The sequence below is a fragment of the Antechinus flavipes genome, chromosome 2 (genome assembly GCF_016432865.1).
Source record: "Antechinus flavipes isolate AdamAnt ecotype Samford, QLD, Australia chromosome 2, AdamAnt_v2, whole genome shotgun sequence".
In the NCBI taxonomy this organism is placed as follows: Eukaryota; Metazoa; Chordata; class Mammalia; order Dasyuromorphia; family Dasyuridae; genus Antechinus; species Antechinus flavipes.
This window is the reverse complement of record NC_067399.1, coordinates 204,533,434-204,553,821: the sequence shown is the minus strand read 5'-3', so window position 1 is coordinate 204,553,821 and position 20,388 is coordinate 204,533,434. Positions and strand designations below refer to the sequence as shown.

General features: G+C 35.7%; 1 protein-coding gene across 4 annotated transcripts in view; it reads right to left on the bottom strand.

The window, feature by feature from the left end:
• The window catches only part of ASAP2 (ArfGAP with SH3 domain, ankyrin repeat and PH domain 2), a 260,499-nt gene that overhangs the window by 43,793 nt on the left and 196,318 nt on the right, over positions 1–20,388 (bottom strand). For all 4 annotated transcript variants that reach the window (XM_051976086.1, XM_051976083.1, XM_051976084.1 and 1 more), the window contains exons 17-19: positions 11,578–11,767; positions 6,626–6,711; positions 1,804–1,919 (exon numbers count right to left, since the gene is read on the bottom strand). In XM_051976086.1, coding sequence (XP_051832046.1) covers positions 1,804–1,919; positions 6,626–6,711; positions 11,578–11,767 — 392 coding nt within the window. The remainder of the gene's footprint in view (positions 1–1,803; positions 1,920–6,625; positions 6,712–11,577; positions 11,768–20,388) is intronic.

Sequence of the window (20,388 nt, the reverse complement as noted above, 5' to 3'; positions counted from 1 at the left end):
CATACCCTTTGAACCAGCAGTGTTTCTACTGGGCTTATACCCCAAAGAGATCATAAAGAAGGGAAAAGGACCTGTATGTGCAAGAATGTTTGTGGCAGCCTTTTTTGTAGTGGCCAGAAACTGGAAACTGAATGGATGCCCATCAATTGGAGAACAGCTGAATAATTTGTGGAATATGAATGTTATGGAATATTATTGTTCTGTAAGAAATGACCAGCAGGATGATTTCAGAAAGGCCTGGAGAGACTTACATGAACTGATGCTGAGTGAAATGAGCAGGATCAGGAGATCATTATATACTTCAACAACAATACTATATGATGATCAATTCTGATAGACGTGGCCCTCTCCAGCAATGAGATGAACCAAATCATTTCCAATAGAGCAGTAATGAACTGAACCAGCTACACCCAGCGAAAGAACTCTGAGAGATGACTATGAACAACTACATAGAATTCCCAATCCCTCTATTTTTGTCCACCTGCATTTTTGATTTCCTTCACAGGCTAATTGTACACTATTTCAAAGTCCGATTCTTTTTGTACAGCAAAATAACTGTATGGACATGTATACATATATTGTATTTAACTTATACTTTAACATATTTAACATGTATTGGTCAATTTGCCATCTGGGGGAAAGGGTGGAAGGAAGGAGGGGAAAAGTTGGAACAAAAGGTTTTGCAATTGTCAATGCTGAAAAATTACCCCTGCATATATCTTGTAAATAAAAAGCTATAATAAAAAAAAAAAAAAAAGAGGGTTACTGAACAACATTAAAAAAAATGTCAGCTAATTAGCAGAACAAATTATTTCAAGTATCAGCACAATGATGACAGATACAGAGTTAGTTTTAGTGCTGGGAAGACTTAAGGCTCATGTTCTGCCTCTGATGTATGCTGGTTCTAAGACCAAGTGTGGGCAAGGACCATTATCTCCCCACACTTCAGACATTTATGTATGTAAGATATAAATTGCAGAGAACTTGCCAATCAGCATTGGCTGAAGAAGTTTCTTGTACTAAATAAATTGCAGGCCTTGACCAAAACAAAATGAAACATAATTACATTATTTATTTTTTAAAATCTTCTTTTTATTCACTAAGCATTTAATTTAGAGAACTTCTACTGGGGGAGGAAGGGCACCCCATTTCAACTGCTGGCTGTATCAAAAAAGCATAGAGTTAGAAGTCATCTAGTTTAATTTGTAACCTGAATAGAAAGAGCAAGAATCCACAAAGCAATGAAACTGCATTAATTTTCTATGATAGGATTTTACTATTCATTCCAACAGAGCTATAAAAAGAAAAAAGTGAAATTTGACATTCAAATGGATTGACACTCATTTCTCTACTTTCTCCACCCTCTGTTAATCTGTCCTTGACACCAACTTCTCCAAAAGTTATTAAAAAGTAGTTGTGCTACAGAATAACCTATCATGTGATGTTCCAATGGCCAGGACTCCCATTTAAAATGAATAACTTATTTTTAAGTAGGAACTAGTAATTAAGAGTATCCGAATGTGAGTCCTAACAGAAGATTATGGCTTATGAACACATATGGGTCAATTTTTCTTGCCAAAGTCTACCCAATTTACAAAGCGAACCTCTTATGTTCCATCCCTCCACTTCAAAAGGACTGCAAGTAGAAGCCATCACAGCTTAAGGAGACCCGTAGGGTATAGGGGAGAGAAGACTGACTCTGGACTCAGGGGACTGAGTTCAGATTCTGCCTTAGATATTTACTTCACTTAAACTCCCCTTCCCCAGACCAGAGTCAGCCCTATGTATTCATTTCCCTCTTACCTATTTCAATGGAGGCCTTCCCCCTGAGCAGCAGTTTTAGGCACTCAGCATTATCCGTCAGGCAACAGTAGTGGAGGGCTGTACTGCCTTTTCCTGTCTGTTTGTCCAGGTTTCCACTGGCAGGGGAGAAGGAGGAAAAAAGAGAGGGAGAGAGATGGAATGATGGTTATCAAATATCACAAGAAGGCACTAAATCAAAAACTGGGATGTACAGCAACAAAAAGGACTTCAGTTTTGATTCTGTGTCCCCCAAATTGAGACAATGGCATAGGACCAAATATTAGTCTAGAGAGTTTCATGACTAGAAACAAGGCATACTAAGTGTACCATACTTGGATACCTAAAGCCACCTGTAATACCTACTTAAATTATGATCATAGCTATTATTTAATACAGCATCATGGGCTACAGAGTTGGAATTTAAAAATTATTTCATCAAATCCAGTGTAAAAAGGGAGGCCCAAGATGGGGCTAGTTTGGATGCATTTTTAGAGGTAATCATGAGGTGTTTTTTACTGTATTACAAAGATTCAGTGTAGCAGAAAGACAAGACTCAGGGAGGATGTGATACCTCTGTTCAAATATTTGATCAACTGTTATGTTAGAGGGACTGGATTTGCTCTGTTGGGCCCAAGAAAGCAAAGTTAGGAGGAATGGACTGACTCACAAAGAGGCAAATTTAAGCTTGAGGTTAGGGGAAAACTTCCTGATTAAAGACTTTTAAAGAGTGGAATGGGAATGCTCCAAGAGGTAATGATTCTCCTCCTTGCAAGTCTTGTCTTCCAATAGTCTGGAGGACTCCTTTAGTGTATAGATCAGATTAGATATGTATTGAAGTTCCTTTTAATTCTCAAATTCTATGATTTTATGTTGGATCAAAGGAGTTAACAAACTGTAGAACTTGGATTGGAAATCAGCTTCTTAGAAAAAGAGAAAGGGATTTAAGAGTTGGAGGATCTGTGTTCAAATCTTTGCCTGATTATTTATCACCACCCCATGTGTCTTTGCACAAGTTACTCTGCCTTTCTTGAACTCAGTTTCTTTATTTGTAAAATGAGAGGATTAAATCAGATGACTGATATATGACCTGCTTTGTGGTTCTCAATTTGTTATGACTTCACTGTAATGCTTATTGACTTGAACCACACACTGCCCAGACATTACCAAAATATTATCACTTCTAGTAGTTTTTGATGGGTTTTAAGGTTAAAGGAGGGCATCTTTAAAATCACAGTTACCTGAAAAGGAAAAAACAAACAAACTAGGACATATGGACATGAGACAGAGATCTTATTGTCTAAAAGAATAAGTGAATTCAGGTCTGAAAGAGGAATCAAGGAACAAATTCATAAAAAGGATTACCCTTGGCAATACCCTCCACCTCCCTTGTTTTCTTCCCTAGGATTTTCAGACCTTCAAAGCAATTTCACATTCTATCTCACTTGAGCCTTTTGAGGTGGCAATGGTAGGATGTATTATTCCCATTTTAGAAATAAGAAAATTAAGAAACAGAGAAATTGGCATATGTGTATGAGTGGGAGGTTGCATAGCTATGTTTTTTTTTTTTTTTTAAAAAGCACTACTCTGGAAGAGGTGTGAGGTATGATAGAGATTTCTACTGCAATCAGAGAAAAACTCATCTAGTAATCCTCGCTAGACATTGTCTAGTCCAACTCCATTATTTTTCCAGAAGATGAAACAAGCCCAAAATGATCTAGTCATAAGGAGAAAAATACAAGAATAAACTTTAGAAATCATATCAACAGAGAAAGTGGGACCCAAGGCTGGATTTTCTGACTCGCCAAGTGTTCTTATGCTACCTTCCCTTTCACGCAGCACTTATGAAAAATTTTAGATCCTGGCTCTCAGACAACTACTCCTCCCCTACCCTAAAATTATGACCAACTTCCCTTTTAATTCCTTCCCAATTGGGATGACTTGAAGGCAATGATTGCTTAAGTTCACTCTAGGGCTAATAGTGAGAGGGCTAGGATGTGGGGCATGTAAGGACAATATCTCCGGAAATCTTTGTGACTCATTCATTCCCATCAAATAAGAGGAAGGAGGGAGGATTTTTGAAAGTTATATGACAAAAACATCCATTAACACAGAAGATCCATGAGGGGAAAAAAACTCACTAGTTTCTTCCCAAATGCTTTTTGGACTTAATCTGCTTCTGCTCACATTGCTACATAATCACAAAATTCCAAATTTCTGAATTTGAAATCAAATGATTTAAAAAATAACATCAAATCTGGCATAATGTAAAAAATTCTGAATTTGAAATTAGACACAAATTAGATCATGCCTCTTCTACTTACTGTCTGCATAATCCTGATAAAGTCACCCCCCTTTCTGGGCCTACCTTTTTCATTTGTAAAATGATGAGTATGGAGTAAGACCAAGTCTAAGATCTTTTATGACTCTAATTACAAGAATAGTCCACAAAGAGAACGTTTTCTCCTAAGAATGAGCCAAGGACAGAAAATATTTACATAATACTTCGAAGTTTGTAAAGCACTTTACAATGCTATTTTATTTGGTCCTTATAATAAACTTATGATATAGGGGCTGATACCCTCCCATTTTAGAGAGAAGTAAACTGAGGTTGAGATAAGGTTAAGTATCTGGCCTGGGTCACATAGATTTCAATATCTGAGGTAGGATATGAATTCAGATCTTCCTGACTTCAAATTAGGATATTTAAAAAGAAAACTTTATTATATAGGGATATTTAAAAAGAAAACTTCTATAGCCATTTCAAAAATGGTTAAACAAATCATTAAGATACTGATTATCTCACCCATTCTGATAAGGGAAAACAGCCTGGCTTCCAACTTGACATAGGATAGAGTAAGAAAAATGGAAGATAATAGGAGCGGGTAAGCTGAAGCACACTTGGGAAGCAAGTAAGTTTTGCTTGGAAAAAAAACCAAAAACCGATATCAAGATTAGAAGATGGCTATACAGATTCTGTGCCATAAAGAATGGTAAATGTAAGGAAGATAAAGAAATATGGGAGACTGGTATGAAGTGATCCAAAATGAAGAAGCAGAAGCAGAACCACGTATGTAATAACTGTGGCTATGATTAAAAAAAAAAATCAGAATAGCAACAAAACAGAAGGAAAATAATTCAATCGGGAGACACACGGCCCAAGGAAGGACATTATTATGGTTTTGTTCAAATTAATAAATACATTTTAAAACAAATTACAAATAATTTGAAATTTTGGTTTTTACAACAGCAACTTCCCTCCTTCCCCCCAAGAAAAACACTCCCCTCCCTAACTTTGTAACTTTTCCTTTGTCTCAGAATCATAAAAAGAAAGACAAATGAGGATGGTTTTTCCCCACTGAGAATTTATCCCAAGGTATCATTAAACTAAGAAAACCAGTCATTCAATAAATACTTATTGGGCAGCTATTGTGCTACCTTGGGGATTTGTAAAGTGGCTGCAGTTGCAAATTAGCCAGGAAGCACAAAGTTCTTCTGGGGACATGAGGTTATTTTGTTAAAGACGAACTGTTTGCCAGATGACAGCTCATGGGCATCTCCACAGGGAAAAGGGGAAGAGCTCACAATGACAAAGGATTTTTCAGTTTATAAAGCCCCATTTTCTCATAGCAAAATCTGTGAGGCAGACAGAACAGATATTATAGGTGAAAAAACTGGGGTTCAGAGAAGTAATTTTGAGTCATCAAGTATACAACATTAAAGGCAAGAACCTGTAGAAATGTTTTTCAATGTCCTAATTTTTACAAAGGAAGAAACTGAGGCTCTGAGAATGACTTCTTCAAGGTCACATGTTTACAAAGTAATATGAGGAGACATATTGTGATATTCTGACTTTTTTTACACCATGATGCCTCTTATTTATAAAACAGGCAACTATTCTTAGAAAAAAGAGTTTTATTAAAAAATAAAATAAAATTGCTTCAGGAAAAAAAATTTAAGACTATGGACTAAAATAGAACTAGTGGTTTATACTTGGAATTTAATTATTCCTACTTCTTCTTTCTCTGTTAGCATCATATACATACATACATACATACATATATATATATATATATTAGAATTGGCTAAATTAATAAAGATACCCATTGACTCTTCTTGTCGCAGAAATTGAAAAAGGAGAACTAAACTTCAAAACTATTGATTGGTATTAGCTTTACTCCAGTGTTATCTTAAGACTCACTGTAAAATATTCTACATTTAGGAGTACATCTGTCTCAAAGGCATGGATTTTTTAGATCCTAGAAAAACTAATGATTTCAATGATGCTACAACTAAATAATGTAGACCTATGCAGTTCCCTTTTTGGAACACCAATTCAATTCAATCTAATATGCATTTATTAAGCATGACTATGTGCCATGCCCTGGGGATAAAAGAATAATAACTTCTAATGTTTCTAAGAGTACATGACAGTTTTCAAAGTATACTCATAAACTCATTTCATCTTCACAATCCAGTGAGATGGGAAGAGTTAGGGAGAAAAACAGGGTTTTCTCCTATTTTACAGAAGGGGAACCCAAACTCTTAAAGGTTGAAGTGACCTTACTCAAAATCATAGAACAAATTACTTCTCGAGCTCAGAAGCTCAATTTTCTGTTTTTTAATCCAATGAACCAAATCATAAGAAGTCCCTGAATGATTGAAGACACTAAATTCCAGAGTCACAAAGTTAGTATTTAAAGGCAGATTCTATGATTCCTAATCCAAAGCTCCTTCCAGTAACATAGGCTGCTGAACCCAAAAGAAAATATTTTTTGGTCTTTTGTGCCATTCCTTTCCCCATCTCCTATTTTAAGTTACTTACCTATTCTGAACTAAGAAGTCTACTATATGAAGGGAAGTTCTATCCACCGATCTGACAGCAAGATGGAGAGCAGTTTCATCTTGCTCCTATAAAATAAACAAAAAAAGACATATGAAGACTCTAACCATTGCACATATATTTATATAATGCCACAATGCAGAATAACAAGACAACATAACATTATGAAGAATGCGCCACTATAAGTACCAGATTTTCCTAGCAAGTAACAACTACTGACATATTTAGAGTGCTTTAAGATTTATGAGGAGGTTTCTTCATAAAAGCCTTGTCATTTATCCCTTTATAGTACTTTCCTAATATGTTCAGATTTCTTTGTCACTCTGACTTGGCTCTTACTAAAATAAAAAAACTTAGAGGCTGATGATATCCATTTCCAGTGTTTCTTCCTTATCCTGGAGAAAAGACTCAAGTTTTCTCTGTAAAATTAAAATGTGGGTGACTAGGTGGCACAGTGGATAGAGCGCTGGACTGGGTCAAAAATACTTCATGTTAGATCAAATCTGGCCTCAGACACTTACTTATTGGGTGACCCTGGGCAAGTCACTTAACCCTGTTTGTCTCAGTTTCCTCAACTATAAAATAAGTCAGAGGAGGAAATGGCAAGTATTTTTGCCAATAAAAGCCCAAATGGGGTCATGAAGAGTTGGACAAAACTGAAAAATGACTCAATAATAGCAGGACAAGATAATCTTTATAAAGTCCCTTCTATATTTAAGGCTTGTAAATACTATGAACATTAGGATTCTTTTAATATATTTGTCCCTAGACTATCTTACGCATGAAATCTTTAAAATGATCAAAGAAATTGGCTATAAAATCTGATTCTCTATAAAGCTTGCAAAACTCCTGGTTCCCCTCAAGTCAACACCATTTATCTCACCCTATATCAAATTTCTTTAACAGGGATAATGGAATGCTGCCTGGAAAGGATATGAATAATCATCTAGTCCCACCCCCACATTTTTTAAATGGGGAAAAGAAGTCCATTGAGAATGAATGATTTATTCAAATTTTTAAAAAAGCCATTAAATGGCAATAGGAAGGTTAACTCGGGATCCCCTGACTAGAATTAGCACTCCTTCAACTATCCCATATTGTCCAAAAACCAATGTTAGGGGCAGTAATTAGAGTCCTCCAGCTTCTGATTGATCTGTTCTCAAGTTCACTTGACCTACAGAGGGCAGAACCTGGACTTTCTAGAGCTCAGTGCACTTTACTTCTATAGCTCTGTTTGGTAACAGCTCCAAGGAACAAGATGCTTGCATGCTGGCTACTCTTGATAGTCCTTCCTTCCCTGTCTTCCTGCTTCCTTTTATGTATTATCTGCCCCCCATTATATTGTCCGTGAGACATTGTCTTTTTCTTTTTTTATATCTCCAGCACTTGGTGTCTGGCACCCATACAGTAAGTGTTTAATGAAATATGAAAGTAAAGGCTAATATAAAACAGTAAGCCTATAAGGTTGGTCCATGGCCATGTATATAAGAGCTTAATAGAAAGCTTATTGTATTTTACACACCTTAAAACTAGTATTACCCAAAATGAAATATCACATTTACACATTTGGGAAGAATGAAGTTTGTGTCTGGAGGAGGAGGAGGAAAGGAAAAGTCACTCTTCCCCACTCCTCACTTCTGCTTGCTATCAAAGGTATCACTGCCTCTTGAGTAAGGACTCCAACACACCCACATTTCTTAGACTAATAGCTTTGGTGAAAGAATGGAGGAGTATTTCTCTATGAGATTCTCTGACTTCAAGCCCTGGCTATAATCCTATCTTCTACAAGAAACCTTTCCTGAGCCTCCTCCTGCTGATTACTACTAATTTATCCTGTATGAATTGTTTCCCCCTCCAGATTGCAAGCTTCTTGAGGGCAGGGTCTTTTGCTTGCTTTGTATCCCCAGCTCTTAGCAGAGTAGGTGGCACTTAACAGGCCTTTAATATTCTTAGTGGGACTGAGCAGCTCATTTTGCTTCAGTTGAAGTAATACTTCCCACATAGAATAGAGAAAGGTAACCAGGTCATTAAAGTAACAGTTTTACATCAAGATGCACTCATTGGTATTTTTCATTCCCAACTTTCACCTACAAGTATAATGCTATTGCTATAATGCAAGTATAATACTATTGATGGTATAAACCAAGAGAGCACTCTAGCAGATGGCTATATGGTATGGTAAAATCTGTTAAAGAAAGGGATTTCTGTACACAGAAGTGATTTTAGAGATTGACTGTCTAGCCTAATCCTCTTAATTTTTGTAGATTAAAAAACCCTGAAACCTACAGAGAGGGAAGAATTTGATCAAAGTCATACAGCTAGTCAACAGCAGAGATAGACAGATGGAATCTGATTATAAATCCCAGCTACTATCACCACATTACTTCATCTCGAACTTCTAAAAATATACTTTTTTCTACCTCTTGGAAGATGAAGAAATGGATTTGTTTTTATCAATTCTCAGTGTTATCATTTATCCTGAACAAGATTGGAGAGAGAGAGAAGGAAAGTGGTAGATGATTAAACAGTAACTTTCTAGAGAATAAATCTCTAGTTTAAATGTAAAGATTTCTAAATTACTGAAATGCTCTTCAGAGAAAAAAGCCTTATTGGGCCTACTCCTGTCCTTACTGGAAGTAAGTCTCCTCTCCATTAGCATTTTAAGTTACACTGGCAGCTTAGAAAGGGGAAGAGACAAGAAACCTGTCTGAAAGGCCTTCATAAGCTCTTCATCCAATCTCTTCAGGGCCTCATTTGAAGAATATGGGGAAAAATATATATATATTTTTTAGTATCTGCAGTGAAATTTATATATATTTTATAGCAAATACATTTTATACATTATACATACATATATGTGTGTATGTGTAAACATACATATAATATGCAAATTTTACATTCCATTCAAGAGACAAATATGTGTGAAGTGCTGAATTTGGAATCAAAGACTGAGTTAAAATTATTCTCTTTGCTTTTATTAACTTTTCTGGGACTCAATTCCTTCATCTCTATGGATAGTTTGCAGAGAAAAATTAAGTAGTGGATGAAATAGTTAGTGAGAATATGGAATCTTTATGGAACTTTACTAGGTAGTCTTCTTCACACTAATAAAAAATCAAAACTGAACAAGGGATTGCCTTAACTTCCTTCTAAAATAAGAGAATGGGAACACACAAATTTTATAGTGAATAGCACCTGGAAACACATGTTTTATTCGATTTTTAAAATATTTTGAAGAAAATATAGTCAATCTTTATTAGTGCTTTGCCGCCACTGAAAACCATTTATGAATTGAGTTCCAACAGCCAAATTCCTTTTTCTTTTCATTACTACAAGATATACTTTCAAAGCCTAGTAACAAGAAGTACCAATTACCCACACTTCAGAAAATGGCTAACCTCCCCGCCACATACATACACAGCTCAGGTTAAGGCAATCCTTAGATGGACGTTTTGGTACAGAGGCAGGAGCACTGTAAAACGAAGGCTTGAGAGAACCTAAATTAGCAATAGATTCAGAACCCAATGCTCTCAGCATGGGATACTCTAGCAGGATAAATCTCCACAAAGGTTTTGTTGTAGTTGGGTGAGCCGGGAGATAGGAGAAAAAACAATACTCCTTTCCCATTAAGATCCAAACCTGGGAATTAGGTTGGGCCTGCTAAAATTCCGTTGCCCTTTCAATGGGACATTGTGAAATCTAGGCTTCCTGCCCTAACCTTCTTTGCTATTTGCTGGGCTTCCCTGTAGTGCTAACACCTCCCCAGAGATGGCTGCTTTTCTTCTTTTTTTTTTTTTTTGGCTGCTTTTCTTCTAAGTGGAGTTGGCAATATACCCAGAAAGTTTTCTGGATGCAAAAGTGGCCCTCTACCTGCCAAAAGGCTAAGTGGTACTTTGAAATTCAAAGGCCACTTACCTGAAATTGTTTCTTCAAAGGTGGCTTAAATGTGAAATGCCCTGAGATGTCTACTTATGTGCAGTCAATCAATAAGCATTTATTAAGTGTTTACTACATGCCAGGCACAGGGGATAGAAAGAAAAGCAAAAACATTGTCCCTTCCTCTAGGGAAACCACAGCCTACTGGGGGAGACAAGATGCAAATAACTACATATTACAAGATGTAAAAAGTATAAATAGAAGGTCATCTCAGTGAGAAGGCGGCGACACTGAGGAGAGGGAGGTATGTTAGAGAAAAGAGAGAAGCCAAAAAGCAAAAAGAAATTTAAAATCCTAACTTGGACTATATTTAGCAATCTTTTAAAATGAGATACATGATTATTAATAGGCAATAATTTGGGGAGATCCAGAGTTTCCTCCTTTTTCTACAGTCCTGATTTCAAAGTTCAGTCTCTTGAAGAACACTGAATTAACTTTTTTGACAATCTTGCTCAGTCCTCACTCAGATGAGGAAGCCATAATACTCTACTAGTTCTATGAATAGACTGCCCAAGACTGGGGATAATGTAGAAATAAATGACATATCCAAAGTTCATCAGAATAAGTCTAACCCCTCATTGTAATATTAATTTTCTCATTAATTGTTAAACAATCAGAATTGATTTCCATCCAAGGCATTAAGCTGTGAGCCTTATAATGGTTTTTCGCACTCAAGAGTACCACTGATTTTTTTATTAAAAATGCTGGCATTATTAATAAAATGACTAATTATCCAGAAATTATCTCTTAAGCTTCTTAATGCCACAAAAAGAATAAAAATCAACAGACACAAAATATGTATTGTTTTTCATTTAAGAAAACATTCCAACTTCTTTCTGCAAAAAATCCATATGAAACATTATTTCCTATCACAGAATTTCCTTTTTAAAAATTTTAAAAAAATTTTTGATACTCTTTCACTCTTGTCACCCCCTCCCATGTCTCTCATTCTCTCTTTCATAAGCAGCACATGGCTAATAAGCCTTTGTCATTCTTACATGGCCATTGGCGAGAGGGATTTTTTCTGTCAGATCCACACCATCAGCATAAACTTGGAGCAACCCAAAGATGTCCCTGGTTTTTACAGCCTCACAAAGGCTATGTAGTTTAGCTGTATTGTCCACATATTTTTTTCTTGCATATTTCCTCTCAATGTACTTGGCAGTGATGTAGTCTTTTCTCGCATTCCTGAAATCAAACACAATTGGTTTATAAATTTTTAATGACCCCCCTCAGTCAGATAAATCCTCATACCCATTTAGATTCAAGTACCAAGAGAATTAAACAAAATTTGCTTCTCAAGGGATGCTAGGCTAGAAGAATTCTGAGAAATGAAGCAAAACATGCAGTTCTTTTATATTTCTTGTATTAGTAAGTAGTCATTAGGACCATGGTTAAGAGGCTGAAATGTGACCATTTTCAATACAGAAAAGAGGCTTAGGCTATAAGATCAGGCACAGAAGACTCATTTTCAGTTTAGCTTTGAACAAATAGCTGGATTCCTTTATGCTCTGGTTTCTGGGCCTATAAATGAAGACAAATCTATTTGTCCTGTTCTTAAGAAAGCTGGACTTGGAATAAGGAAAAATGAGTCCTACTTCTGTCACTTAAAAGTATGAACAGAAGCAAATTACATAACTCCTCTGAGTCTCAGCTATCTCATCTATAAAATAGAGATCAGATTTTTGGTAGTTATCTCAGTTATTGAGGTTAAAAGGGACTTTGCAAATCTGAAATAAATGTGACATAGTCACTTATTTATAATGTCAGTTAATATTATTCACCCCTCCCCCTTATGTAACTGTCGTATTGATGTTTTCTCTCCTTCCTTCCCTCTTTCCCTCTCTCCTTTCTTCTCTTTCTCCCCCCACCCTCCCAAAACCCAAAGAACTTGGAGGTGTGATTTTAGCTTTGTTGGCACTCAGAACACAAATTGCAAAGGCAGTAACAGTTTCTTAGGTAGTCTTAGGAGAGTTATTACAACTGAAGAACTCATCAACCACTGTCATAGTGGTCTTTCCCCAAAACTTAGCTAGGTTTTTCCTTATTGGTCAGAGAGCCGATCTGTTTTCTGGCCAATTCTCAAAGCTGTGCAACTTAGTAGGACATGCCAGAGGTAGTGGTCTCTTGGCACAGCCTTTGGGAACTCATGCTTGCCTCTGTACCATGATGACTCACTGGCAGGGGATCTTAGAAGAGGAAAAATACTTGTAAAATATTTTGTTAACAAAAGAAACAGAAAAGGTTCTTGAACAAAACTAGTGAAAGTCTTTTCTCAAAATCTGTATTTTTATCTTTTGCTTACATGCCACCTTCAATTTCAAATATATTCCTTCCTCTTCCTTCCCTTTTCCTCTGAGGCCTTTCCATAAAATTATTTGTAAAAAGGGGAAATTGAACAAAGAATTCAACAAGGGCCCACAAAGGACAAGATAATTCAACGCCCCTCTCTGCCTCAGAGAATAACTGGAAATTTAACTAGGGTACTGTAACAAAGGCCCACTCACAATCCACTTACATTCAACAAAGGCCCTCTTCTGTTAATGTCCTTCCCTATGGCCCACCTAACTATCAAGGACTTGGTTTTTCTTTGAGTCTTATTCATCCCATCAGTTAATATTACTTCAAAATCACCAGGGCCAATCCTTGTGTAAAAGACTCTATTTCAAAAGGGTCAATCCCACCTTTCCTAATAAAGCAATTGGATCATTATTCACGCATCTTCTATTAATAGAGTAAATGCTATTCCAATTAGAAGTTTCGGGTTTGTTTTTATTATTGGTTTTTTTTGTTGTTGTTTATTGTTTTTTGAGGGAGAGAAGAGATCAAAACACAAAATATTTCTACTTTTAAGAGAGAGCATGAAGCCTTTTTTCTCTGTTCATTCTCATTCATTTGTCATTAGTGGCTTATACACTTTGTGACAGCTGGGTTCCTGTATTGAAACGACAACCCTTTTACCCTCAGAACTGTCAGGGTCCTTTATTTGCAATTCCCTTATGTACATATCACATTGTATTCTATAGTCATCATTTCCACATGTCATATCCCCCAACTAGATTTTTAAACTCCAAAATGGTAGGAATCACTGTGTCACCTAGCCTTTGAATTTCCTTCAGGGTTTAGAACAGAAACTTACACACAGCAGGTACTTCACAAATGTTTGCTGAATGTATGAATGAATGATCAATCCTAACTTTTCCAAGATCATAGAGTAAAATCCAGTCCCATATGATGCTTGTAACCACTTGAAGGAATCTTTTGTGATGCTCAAAGGAAATCTGAATCAGTTGGTGTCCCTGCATTGTCTTCTTCCAGGTCCCCTGCATTAGAGCCAGCCCAGAGTCATACCAATATTGCTGAAAATAAACCAGACCTCCTGGAGTTAAAGGACATGCCAAATGACCCTGAATTTCCATTTAAGCATTTGCCAGATCCCCAAAATTGCTTGTACTAGCTTCAGTGTTTCCAGAAGAAAATTATCTACAGAAACAGCTTGCCCAGCTGAAAAAGAAAATTATTTTAATAGTGTGGCTAAAATGAGTTTGCAACCTCAATTTCTAAGTGCTGGACAAAACCTTTGGGAAAGTCTTCAGTCTTTCCTGTTCTGAAAGTAAAATGTGTTCCAACAGATGGCTCTTCTCTACCAGGTTCTCTCTTAAATATGTGCCTACCTTTTAAATATCAAGATTTCATAATTCAATGCCAACCTTCCTTTTTACCTTTTACCTTCTAATCAGGTTATCTCTAAGTTTTAATCCTATCTTTAGCTCTTCATCAAAGAAGGGTTCTCAACTTAATCATTATAAAGATTTTAAATTATTATTATTTCTCCAAAACATGGGTTCTGTAGTGTCTGTAAAGCTAGTTTTAAAAATATTTCAATAACTGGATTTCAATGTAATTGGTTTTTCTTGCAATCCTATATATTTCATGCATTAATAACATTATTCTGAAAATGGGTCCATCAGATTCACCAGAGTATCAAAGAGCTCCATGGCACAAAAAAAATTAAGAACCTGTGCTCTAAATGGATGAATCCCAAATCTAACTCTCCAACTATCATCTCTTTTGAGTTCCAGATTCACTTCTTTTTTTTTTTTTTTAAAGTTGTTTATTTTATTTTTAATTTATGGAATAAAACATATTTCTGCAGTAAAGTACAATAAAAAAGATGCTTACACATGAAACTGCAAATTTATTGCATACAACTTACTAATTCTTTTAAATATATAATATAATATATGATAAAGTTATCATGTAAATTTTGGTTCCCCCCCCCTTTTTTCTTCCTCCTTCCCCCAGGTGCCCTAGAGATAGTTATCATTATATAAAAATATATGTGTGTGTATGTAAATAATGTACATAATTAGGTACAAATATGTATGCATATACATAAAATCATTCTATACTATTTATATTTATTAAGTCTTTCTCTGGATTCAGATAGCATCTTTCTTAATATGTCCTTTATAGTTAATTTGGGAATTTAAAGTTGTTCTTAAAACAATATTGCTATTATTGTATTCACCTTTCCTTTGGTTCTGCTCATTTTGGTCTAATTTCTTACACAGTAATTTTAAGTTCAATACATCCAAAACTATATAATGTTCTTTTCCTCAAAGAGGCTATCACAAATGATTTCTCTATTTCTGCCAGTGACACCATCATTCTTTAACTCATCTGTTCTTAAAAATGTCCAGGATATCTTTTAAAATCCTCTTTTTTACCCCTGCTTATTTATTGAGTTATCCTGACCTATTAACTCTATTTTACAAGAAACACTCTTAAGTACCTTTCTTTTCATTCTCATGGCCACCAATTTACTTTAGATTCTTATTGCTTCACAACTGGATATTCCAAGAAATTCTTAGCTGCTGCTCCCCTTGTCCCCAATTCATCCTATGCATCACTACCAAGTTAATCTTTTATATCATTGTAATTTTATAGTATCATTTCTTTGCTTCCAGGTATGTGGACAGTATAAAGTTCAAATGTCATAATTTTACACAAAATGAAGATCCTCAGAACCTGACTTCCAAAATGTATGAAACATGCATATAATATTCTTTCATTTTTCAAGGTGAAACATCATCTTCCTGACTTCTTGAAGGCAGAGACATCATTAATATATATTTTTAAAAATCCTCCACAATTCCTGCCTAGCAAAGAACATATGGCAAGGACTTAGTAAATGTTGTGTTTAAGGGTTCTGTGCATAGAATACTGAGCCTGAAGTCAAGACGACTCATCTTCCATAGTTCAAATCTGCTTCAGACACTTAAGAGCTAGAGAAGGAAATGGCAAACCATTCTGTAGTATCTTTGCCAAGAAATCCCCAAATAGGATGAATATGTGACTGAAACAAGTGAACAATGTTAGTGACTGACTGATCTATGTCCTACATGAAGCAAATCTGTTGATACAAAGAATTGTAAGGACTGATAAGGACTGACTGTGATAGGAACTCAATCACCAAGTTGTTATTATTATATGATAATGGCCAAAACACCATTCAATTTCCTAATGACCAAATAATGGAAATTACCAAGATTTCCCTGTGATCATTAACCTAGGCATTGGTACTCCCTAAAAATAGATCCTAAAAAAGGAGTTCCATGAAATCTTACTTAAACCAAACTCTTTGGTTTCTTAGATAGTTTATTGAATTATTTTCATCCCTTTCCTTCAAAGATTAAGCTTATCAGGAAAAGACTGAATGTTTTATTAATTAACTGGATACGATGATACAGAATACACCATTAATATTTTTCTCCAAATTTCTATCAGTAAGTACATGGGTATTTGAAAGGCTATGTCAGTGTAGCAAAAATCTGGTCAACACTCAGTCAAAAAGCATTTATTATGTGCCAGACACTGTACTAAACGTTGGAGATTACAAAGTAAAAAACATAGTCCTTGCCTGCAAGCACTTCATATTTTAATGAAGGAGACAGCATATACATACAAGATTTAGAGAGTATAAATGGAAGATAATCTCACTGGGAACCAGAGAAAAAAAAGAAGATGCTATTTGAACTAAGTCAGGGCAGAGGGTTCCAGGTCTGAGATCTAGTCAGTGAAAAGTTACAGAGTCCAGAAAGAATAGTATGTGGGAGGAAGAGAAGGAAATGTTGAAGGGCTTTGAGTCCCAAAGAGATACTTTTATATTAGATTTTTGAATTAATAAGGAACCTTATTAATTCACTGGGTTTTGAAGGGAGCAGGGAAGTATGACATGATGAAGCTGGAGCCTTTGGCAGCTGAGTGGTAGATGAATCATACATTATAGCGACTAAAATTAAGATTGGACAATTAGTAAGCTATTTAAGTAGTTCAGGTGTAAAGTGATAAGAGCATGCACCGAGATGCTGCAGAGAGAAGTGAAGAGATAGAAGGGAACAAATCCAGGAGTTGTGGAAGTAGAATTGATGGGACTTGGCCAGAGACTGGATAGGTGGAAGTGGAGTAAAAGACAATATTGATATTGGAGACCTCTGGTAGATCCCATTCAACTTAAGGGACTTCAAAAATGCTGGTGCCTAAGGATCTGTTTAAAAAAATGTTCAGTTATCATGGGTTAGCCATTTTTTCAGCCAAACAATTCCAAAAACCAAAGCATAAAGAAGCTATAAGCTCTACTGGTGGAAGGAATTCCTATACCGACAAAATCAGGAATCCTTGGGAAGTTCAGTTGCTATCTGGAGTGGATTTTCAAACTAGGACTTCAATTAAATAACTACTTATTGAACATCTAATATATCAACAGGCATTTATTAATCAATAAACATTTTGCTGTTGTTATTCAATAATTTTTAGTCATATCAGACTCTCCATAACTCTATTTGGGGTTTTCTTGGCAAAAATACTGGAGTGGTTTGTCATTTCCTTCTCTAGCTCGTTTTATAGATAAGGAGGCTGAGACAAACAGGGTTAAGTGACTTGTCTAAGGTCACACAGTTTGTAAGTGTCTGACACTATATTTGAACTCAGGTTTTCCTGACTCCAGGCCCATTGCTCTATTCTCTCAGCCATCTGACTGCCAATAAACATTTATTAAATGCCTACCACATGCCAGGTGCTGGAACTAAAGGCTGGAGCCTCCTTAATAGTGTAACATCAGTTAAACTCTGATTACAAAAAAGAATCACTTCCCAATCACAGTAAAAATGGCTCTAAATTTTTAGACCATTATGACTTTTCCTCTTTTTAATTATTTATTACACGTAGACTCAGCACCTCAATATTCCATCTAGTGATTCAAAAGTTACAAGGCCCACCCATCAGCATACTTCTTCTGAGATAAGGCTGGAAATAATATGTTTATTTCCTCAATGGCAGTGATGAATGAGCTTATTCAAGCAGTGACAGAAGTGGGTGGTGCATTTTCAGTACATGACTACTTTAGAGATGTTTTCATTTTTAAAATCAAAGAGTCAAGTGACATTCACAACAATCTTGAGCATCATGCCCAAGTCTTACTTTTGATGTGTTTATTAAATCATTACTGCAAATGCCAAGCCCCATGGTAGGTGCTGGAAAATACAAAGACAAGAGTCAAGTAGTACCTGCCCTCAAAGAGCCTTCAATTTAGCCAGGGGAAATACCATGCATTTATATAAGGTATCCCAAAAATCTTAGTAGAATTTTAAACTTCAACAGGTCAAAACTATGCAGGATTTTTGGAATCTCTATATAGGTATAAATGAAAGGGAATTGTAGCTAGGAAAACAGGGAAAGGCTTTATGGAGAACTTCATCAGGAAGTGAATTAATCACCAGGGATGGCAAAAATATTCTACATTAAGAGTGAATTCTGAGATAGACATTCAATGAAATAGGGGCTTTTCAATTATTTTTGGTGAAAAGACTTGAACTGAGCAGCTCAAGAAAAGCATAAGAAAGTAAAAAGAGAAGAAAAAAGATTAAATTCTGGATATCATAGGAAGAATTTATTTTATTATTATTTTTTTCAATTTTGAAGAAAAATTCTTTACAACATTATCCCTTGCATTCACTTCAGTTCTGACTTTTTCCCTCCCTCCCTCCCTCCCCCAGATGGCAAGCAGTCATTTAACATGTTAAATATGTTACCGTATATATAGGAAGAATTTATTAACTTCCTGAGGTTAAAAAAGGAGAGAGGTTAGAGTAGGACAACTGATTCTCAACTCCCAACATATAAAGTTTGGTTCTGTGAAACAGTAGAAAAAGTATTAAAACTAGAGTCAGGGAAACCCAAGTTCAAATCCGGTCTCAGACACTTCCTAGTTGTGTGATCCAAGACTAGGATCTGTTTGATTCAAATTCTTCAAGTATAAAATGAGAGTGATAATAGCACCTGCCTCACAAAGTGGTTGTGAGATCAAATGAGGTAATAGCTGTAAAAAGTGCTTAGTCGGTGGTATGTGAATGCTTATTCCCTTCCCCACAGTGCAGGTGACAACACCACATTATCTGACAATATCTTTTCCAAACCGTGCAGAAACATTAGTAACAGCCTTTCCCACCTCAAGGGAAGTGTTAGAAAGCATAGTTAGGCTAATAAAAAACCAAGTTTTCATTGAAACATGGGAGTAGATCATTGGACTTTTAGAAACATTAGAGTACACCTGCCCTTAGTTCTCAAAGGAAAAAGAATTAGAGCCAGACAAGTGGAAACTAGGAGGACAGCAATTAATTGCTGGAGGTATTCCTGCTGGTACTGGCTGAGCAAGAACACAAGCACATCTCTTCAGTTTCCAACAACTTCCCCTCATGTCTGCATATAGCTTTTTCTTTTTTTTTAAACAATACAGTAAAACATTCATTAAATACCTTCTTGAGGGCTGAGAGTCATACAATACTGAAAAAAGAGTTCTACCCTCAAAGAATTTACAGTTTGGGAAGGAAGACAGTACCAACACAAATGACTATATATGGTTAGTATGTAATACGTACATATATATTAACATACAAACATCTTATTTTTTTTCCTTATGTAGACAATCAGGATTAAGTGACTTTCCCAGGTTAACAGAGCTAGTAAATGTCTAAGGCTGACTTTAACCTCTCAGGTACTCCTCGCTCTAGGGCTGGTGCTCTATCGACTGCACCCCTAGTACCCTTGTCACAAATTCATTTCTAACCAGGGGATCAGGAGAGTTTTCCTAGAGGCCATGGAATTTGAATTTAGCAAGTACTACCTACAACACAGAAAATATATTTTGTAGATAACTTAATTACAAGTTTTCAGACTAAAAATTGCCAAAACCATAACACAAGCCATAGTTATTCTGAGTGGCAATCATCTTGATCTGTGAACTATCCATTTAGCTAGAACCCAAGCATATATAGTCTACTTCTTTGTAATAAATTGTGTCACCTGAACACAAATTATCAAAGTCAAGTATTTTTAATACTCTAATGAATTACAACTTCCTGCTACTATGCCTTCTGCCTTTATTAGATCAATATCAGAACCACCCATCTGAACAACATTCTCTGCCTTTTATAAAAGTAGAATTGAGGATATCATTATGAAATGTTTTATATCAAAGGATCACAGGGAAAATTATTGAGTGTAGCATGATGAAAAAATAAATCATCGTCTTGATTTAAAAAAATAAAACTTCCCTTTTATCTTAACCCCTATCAAACTGGTCTCTTGCTCTCTCTTTGTCTTATTAAATTCAGCAGATAATTATTTTAAATTAATTATATTTACTGATGCCATAATATATATATCACCATCATTTCTGGAAATTTTACTTCCCCTCCCCAATGAAACCTTTTTGTAACAAAGAAAAACACTTAAGCAAAAACACCAGT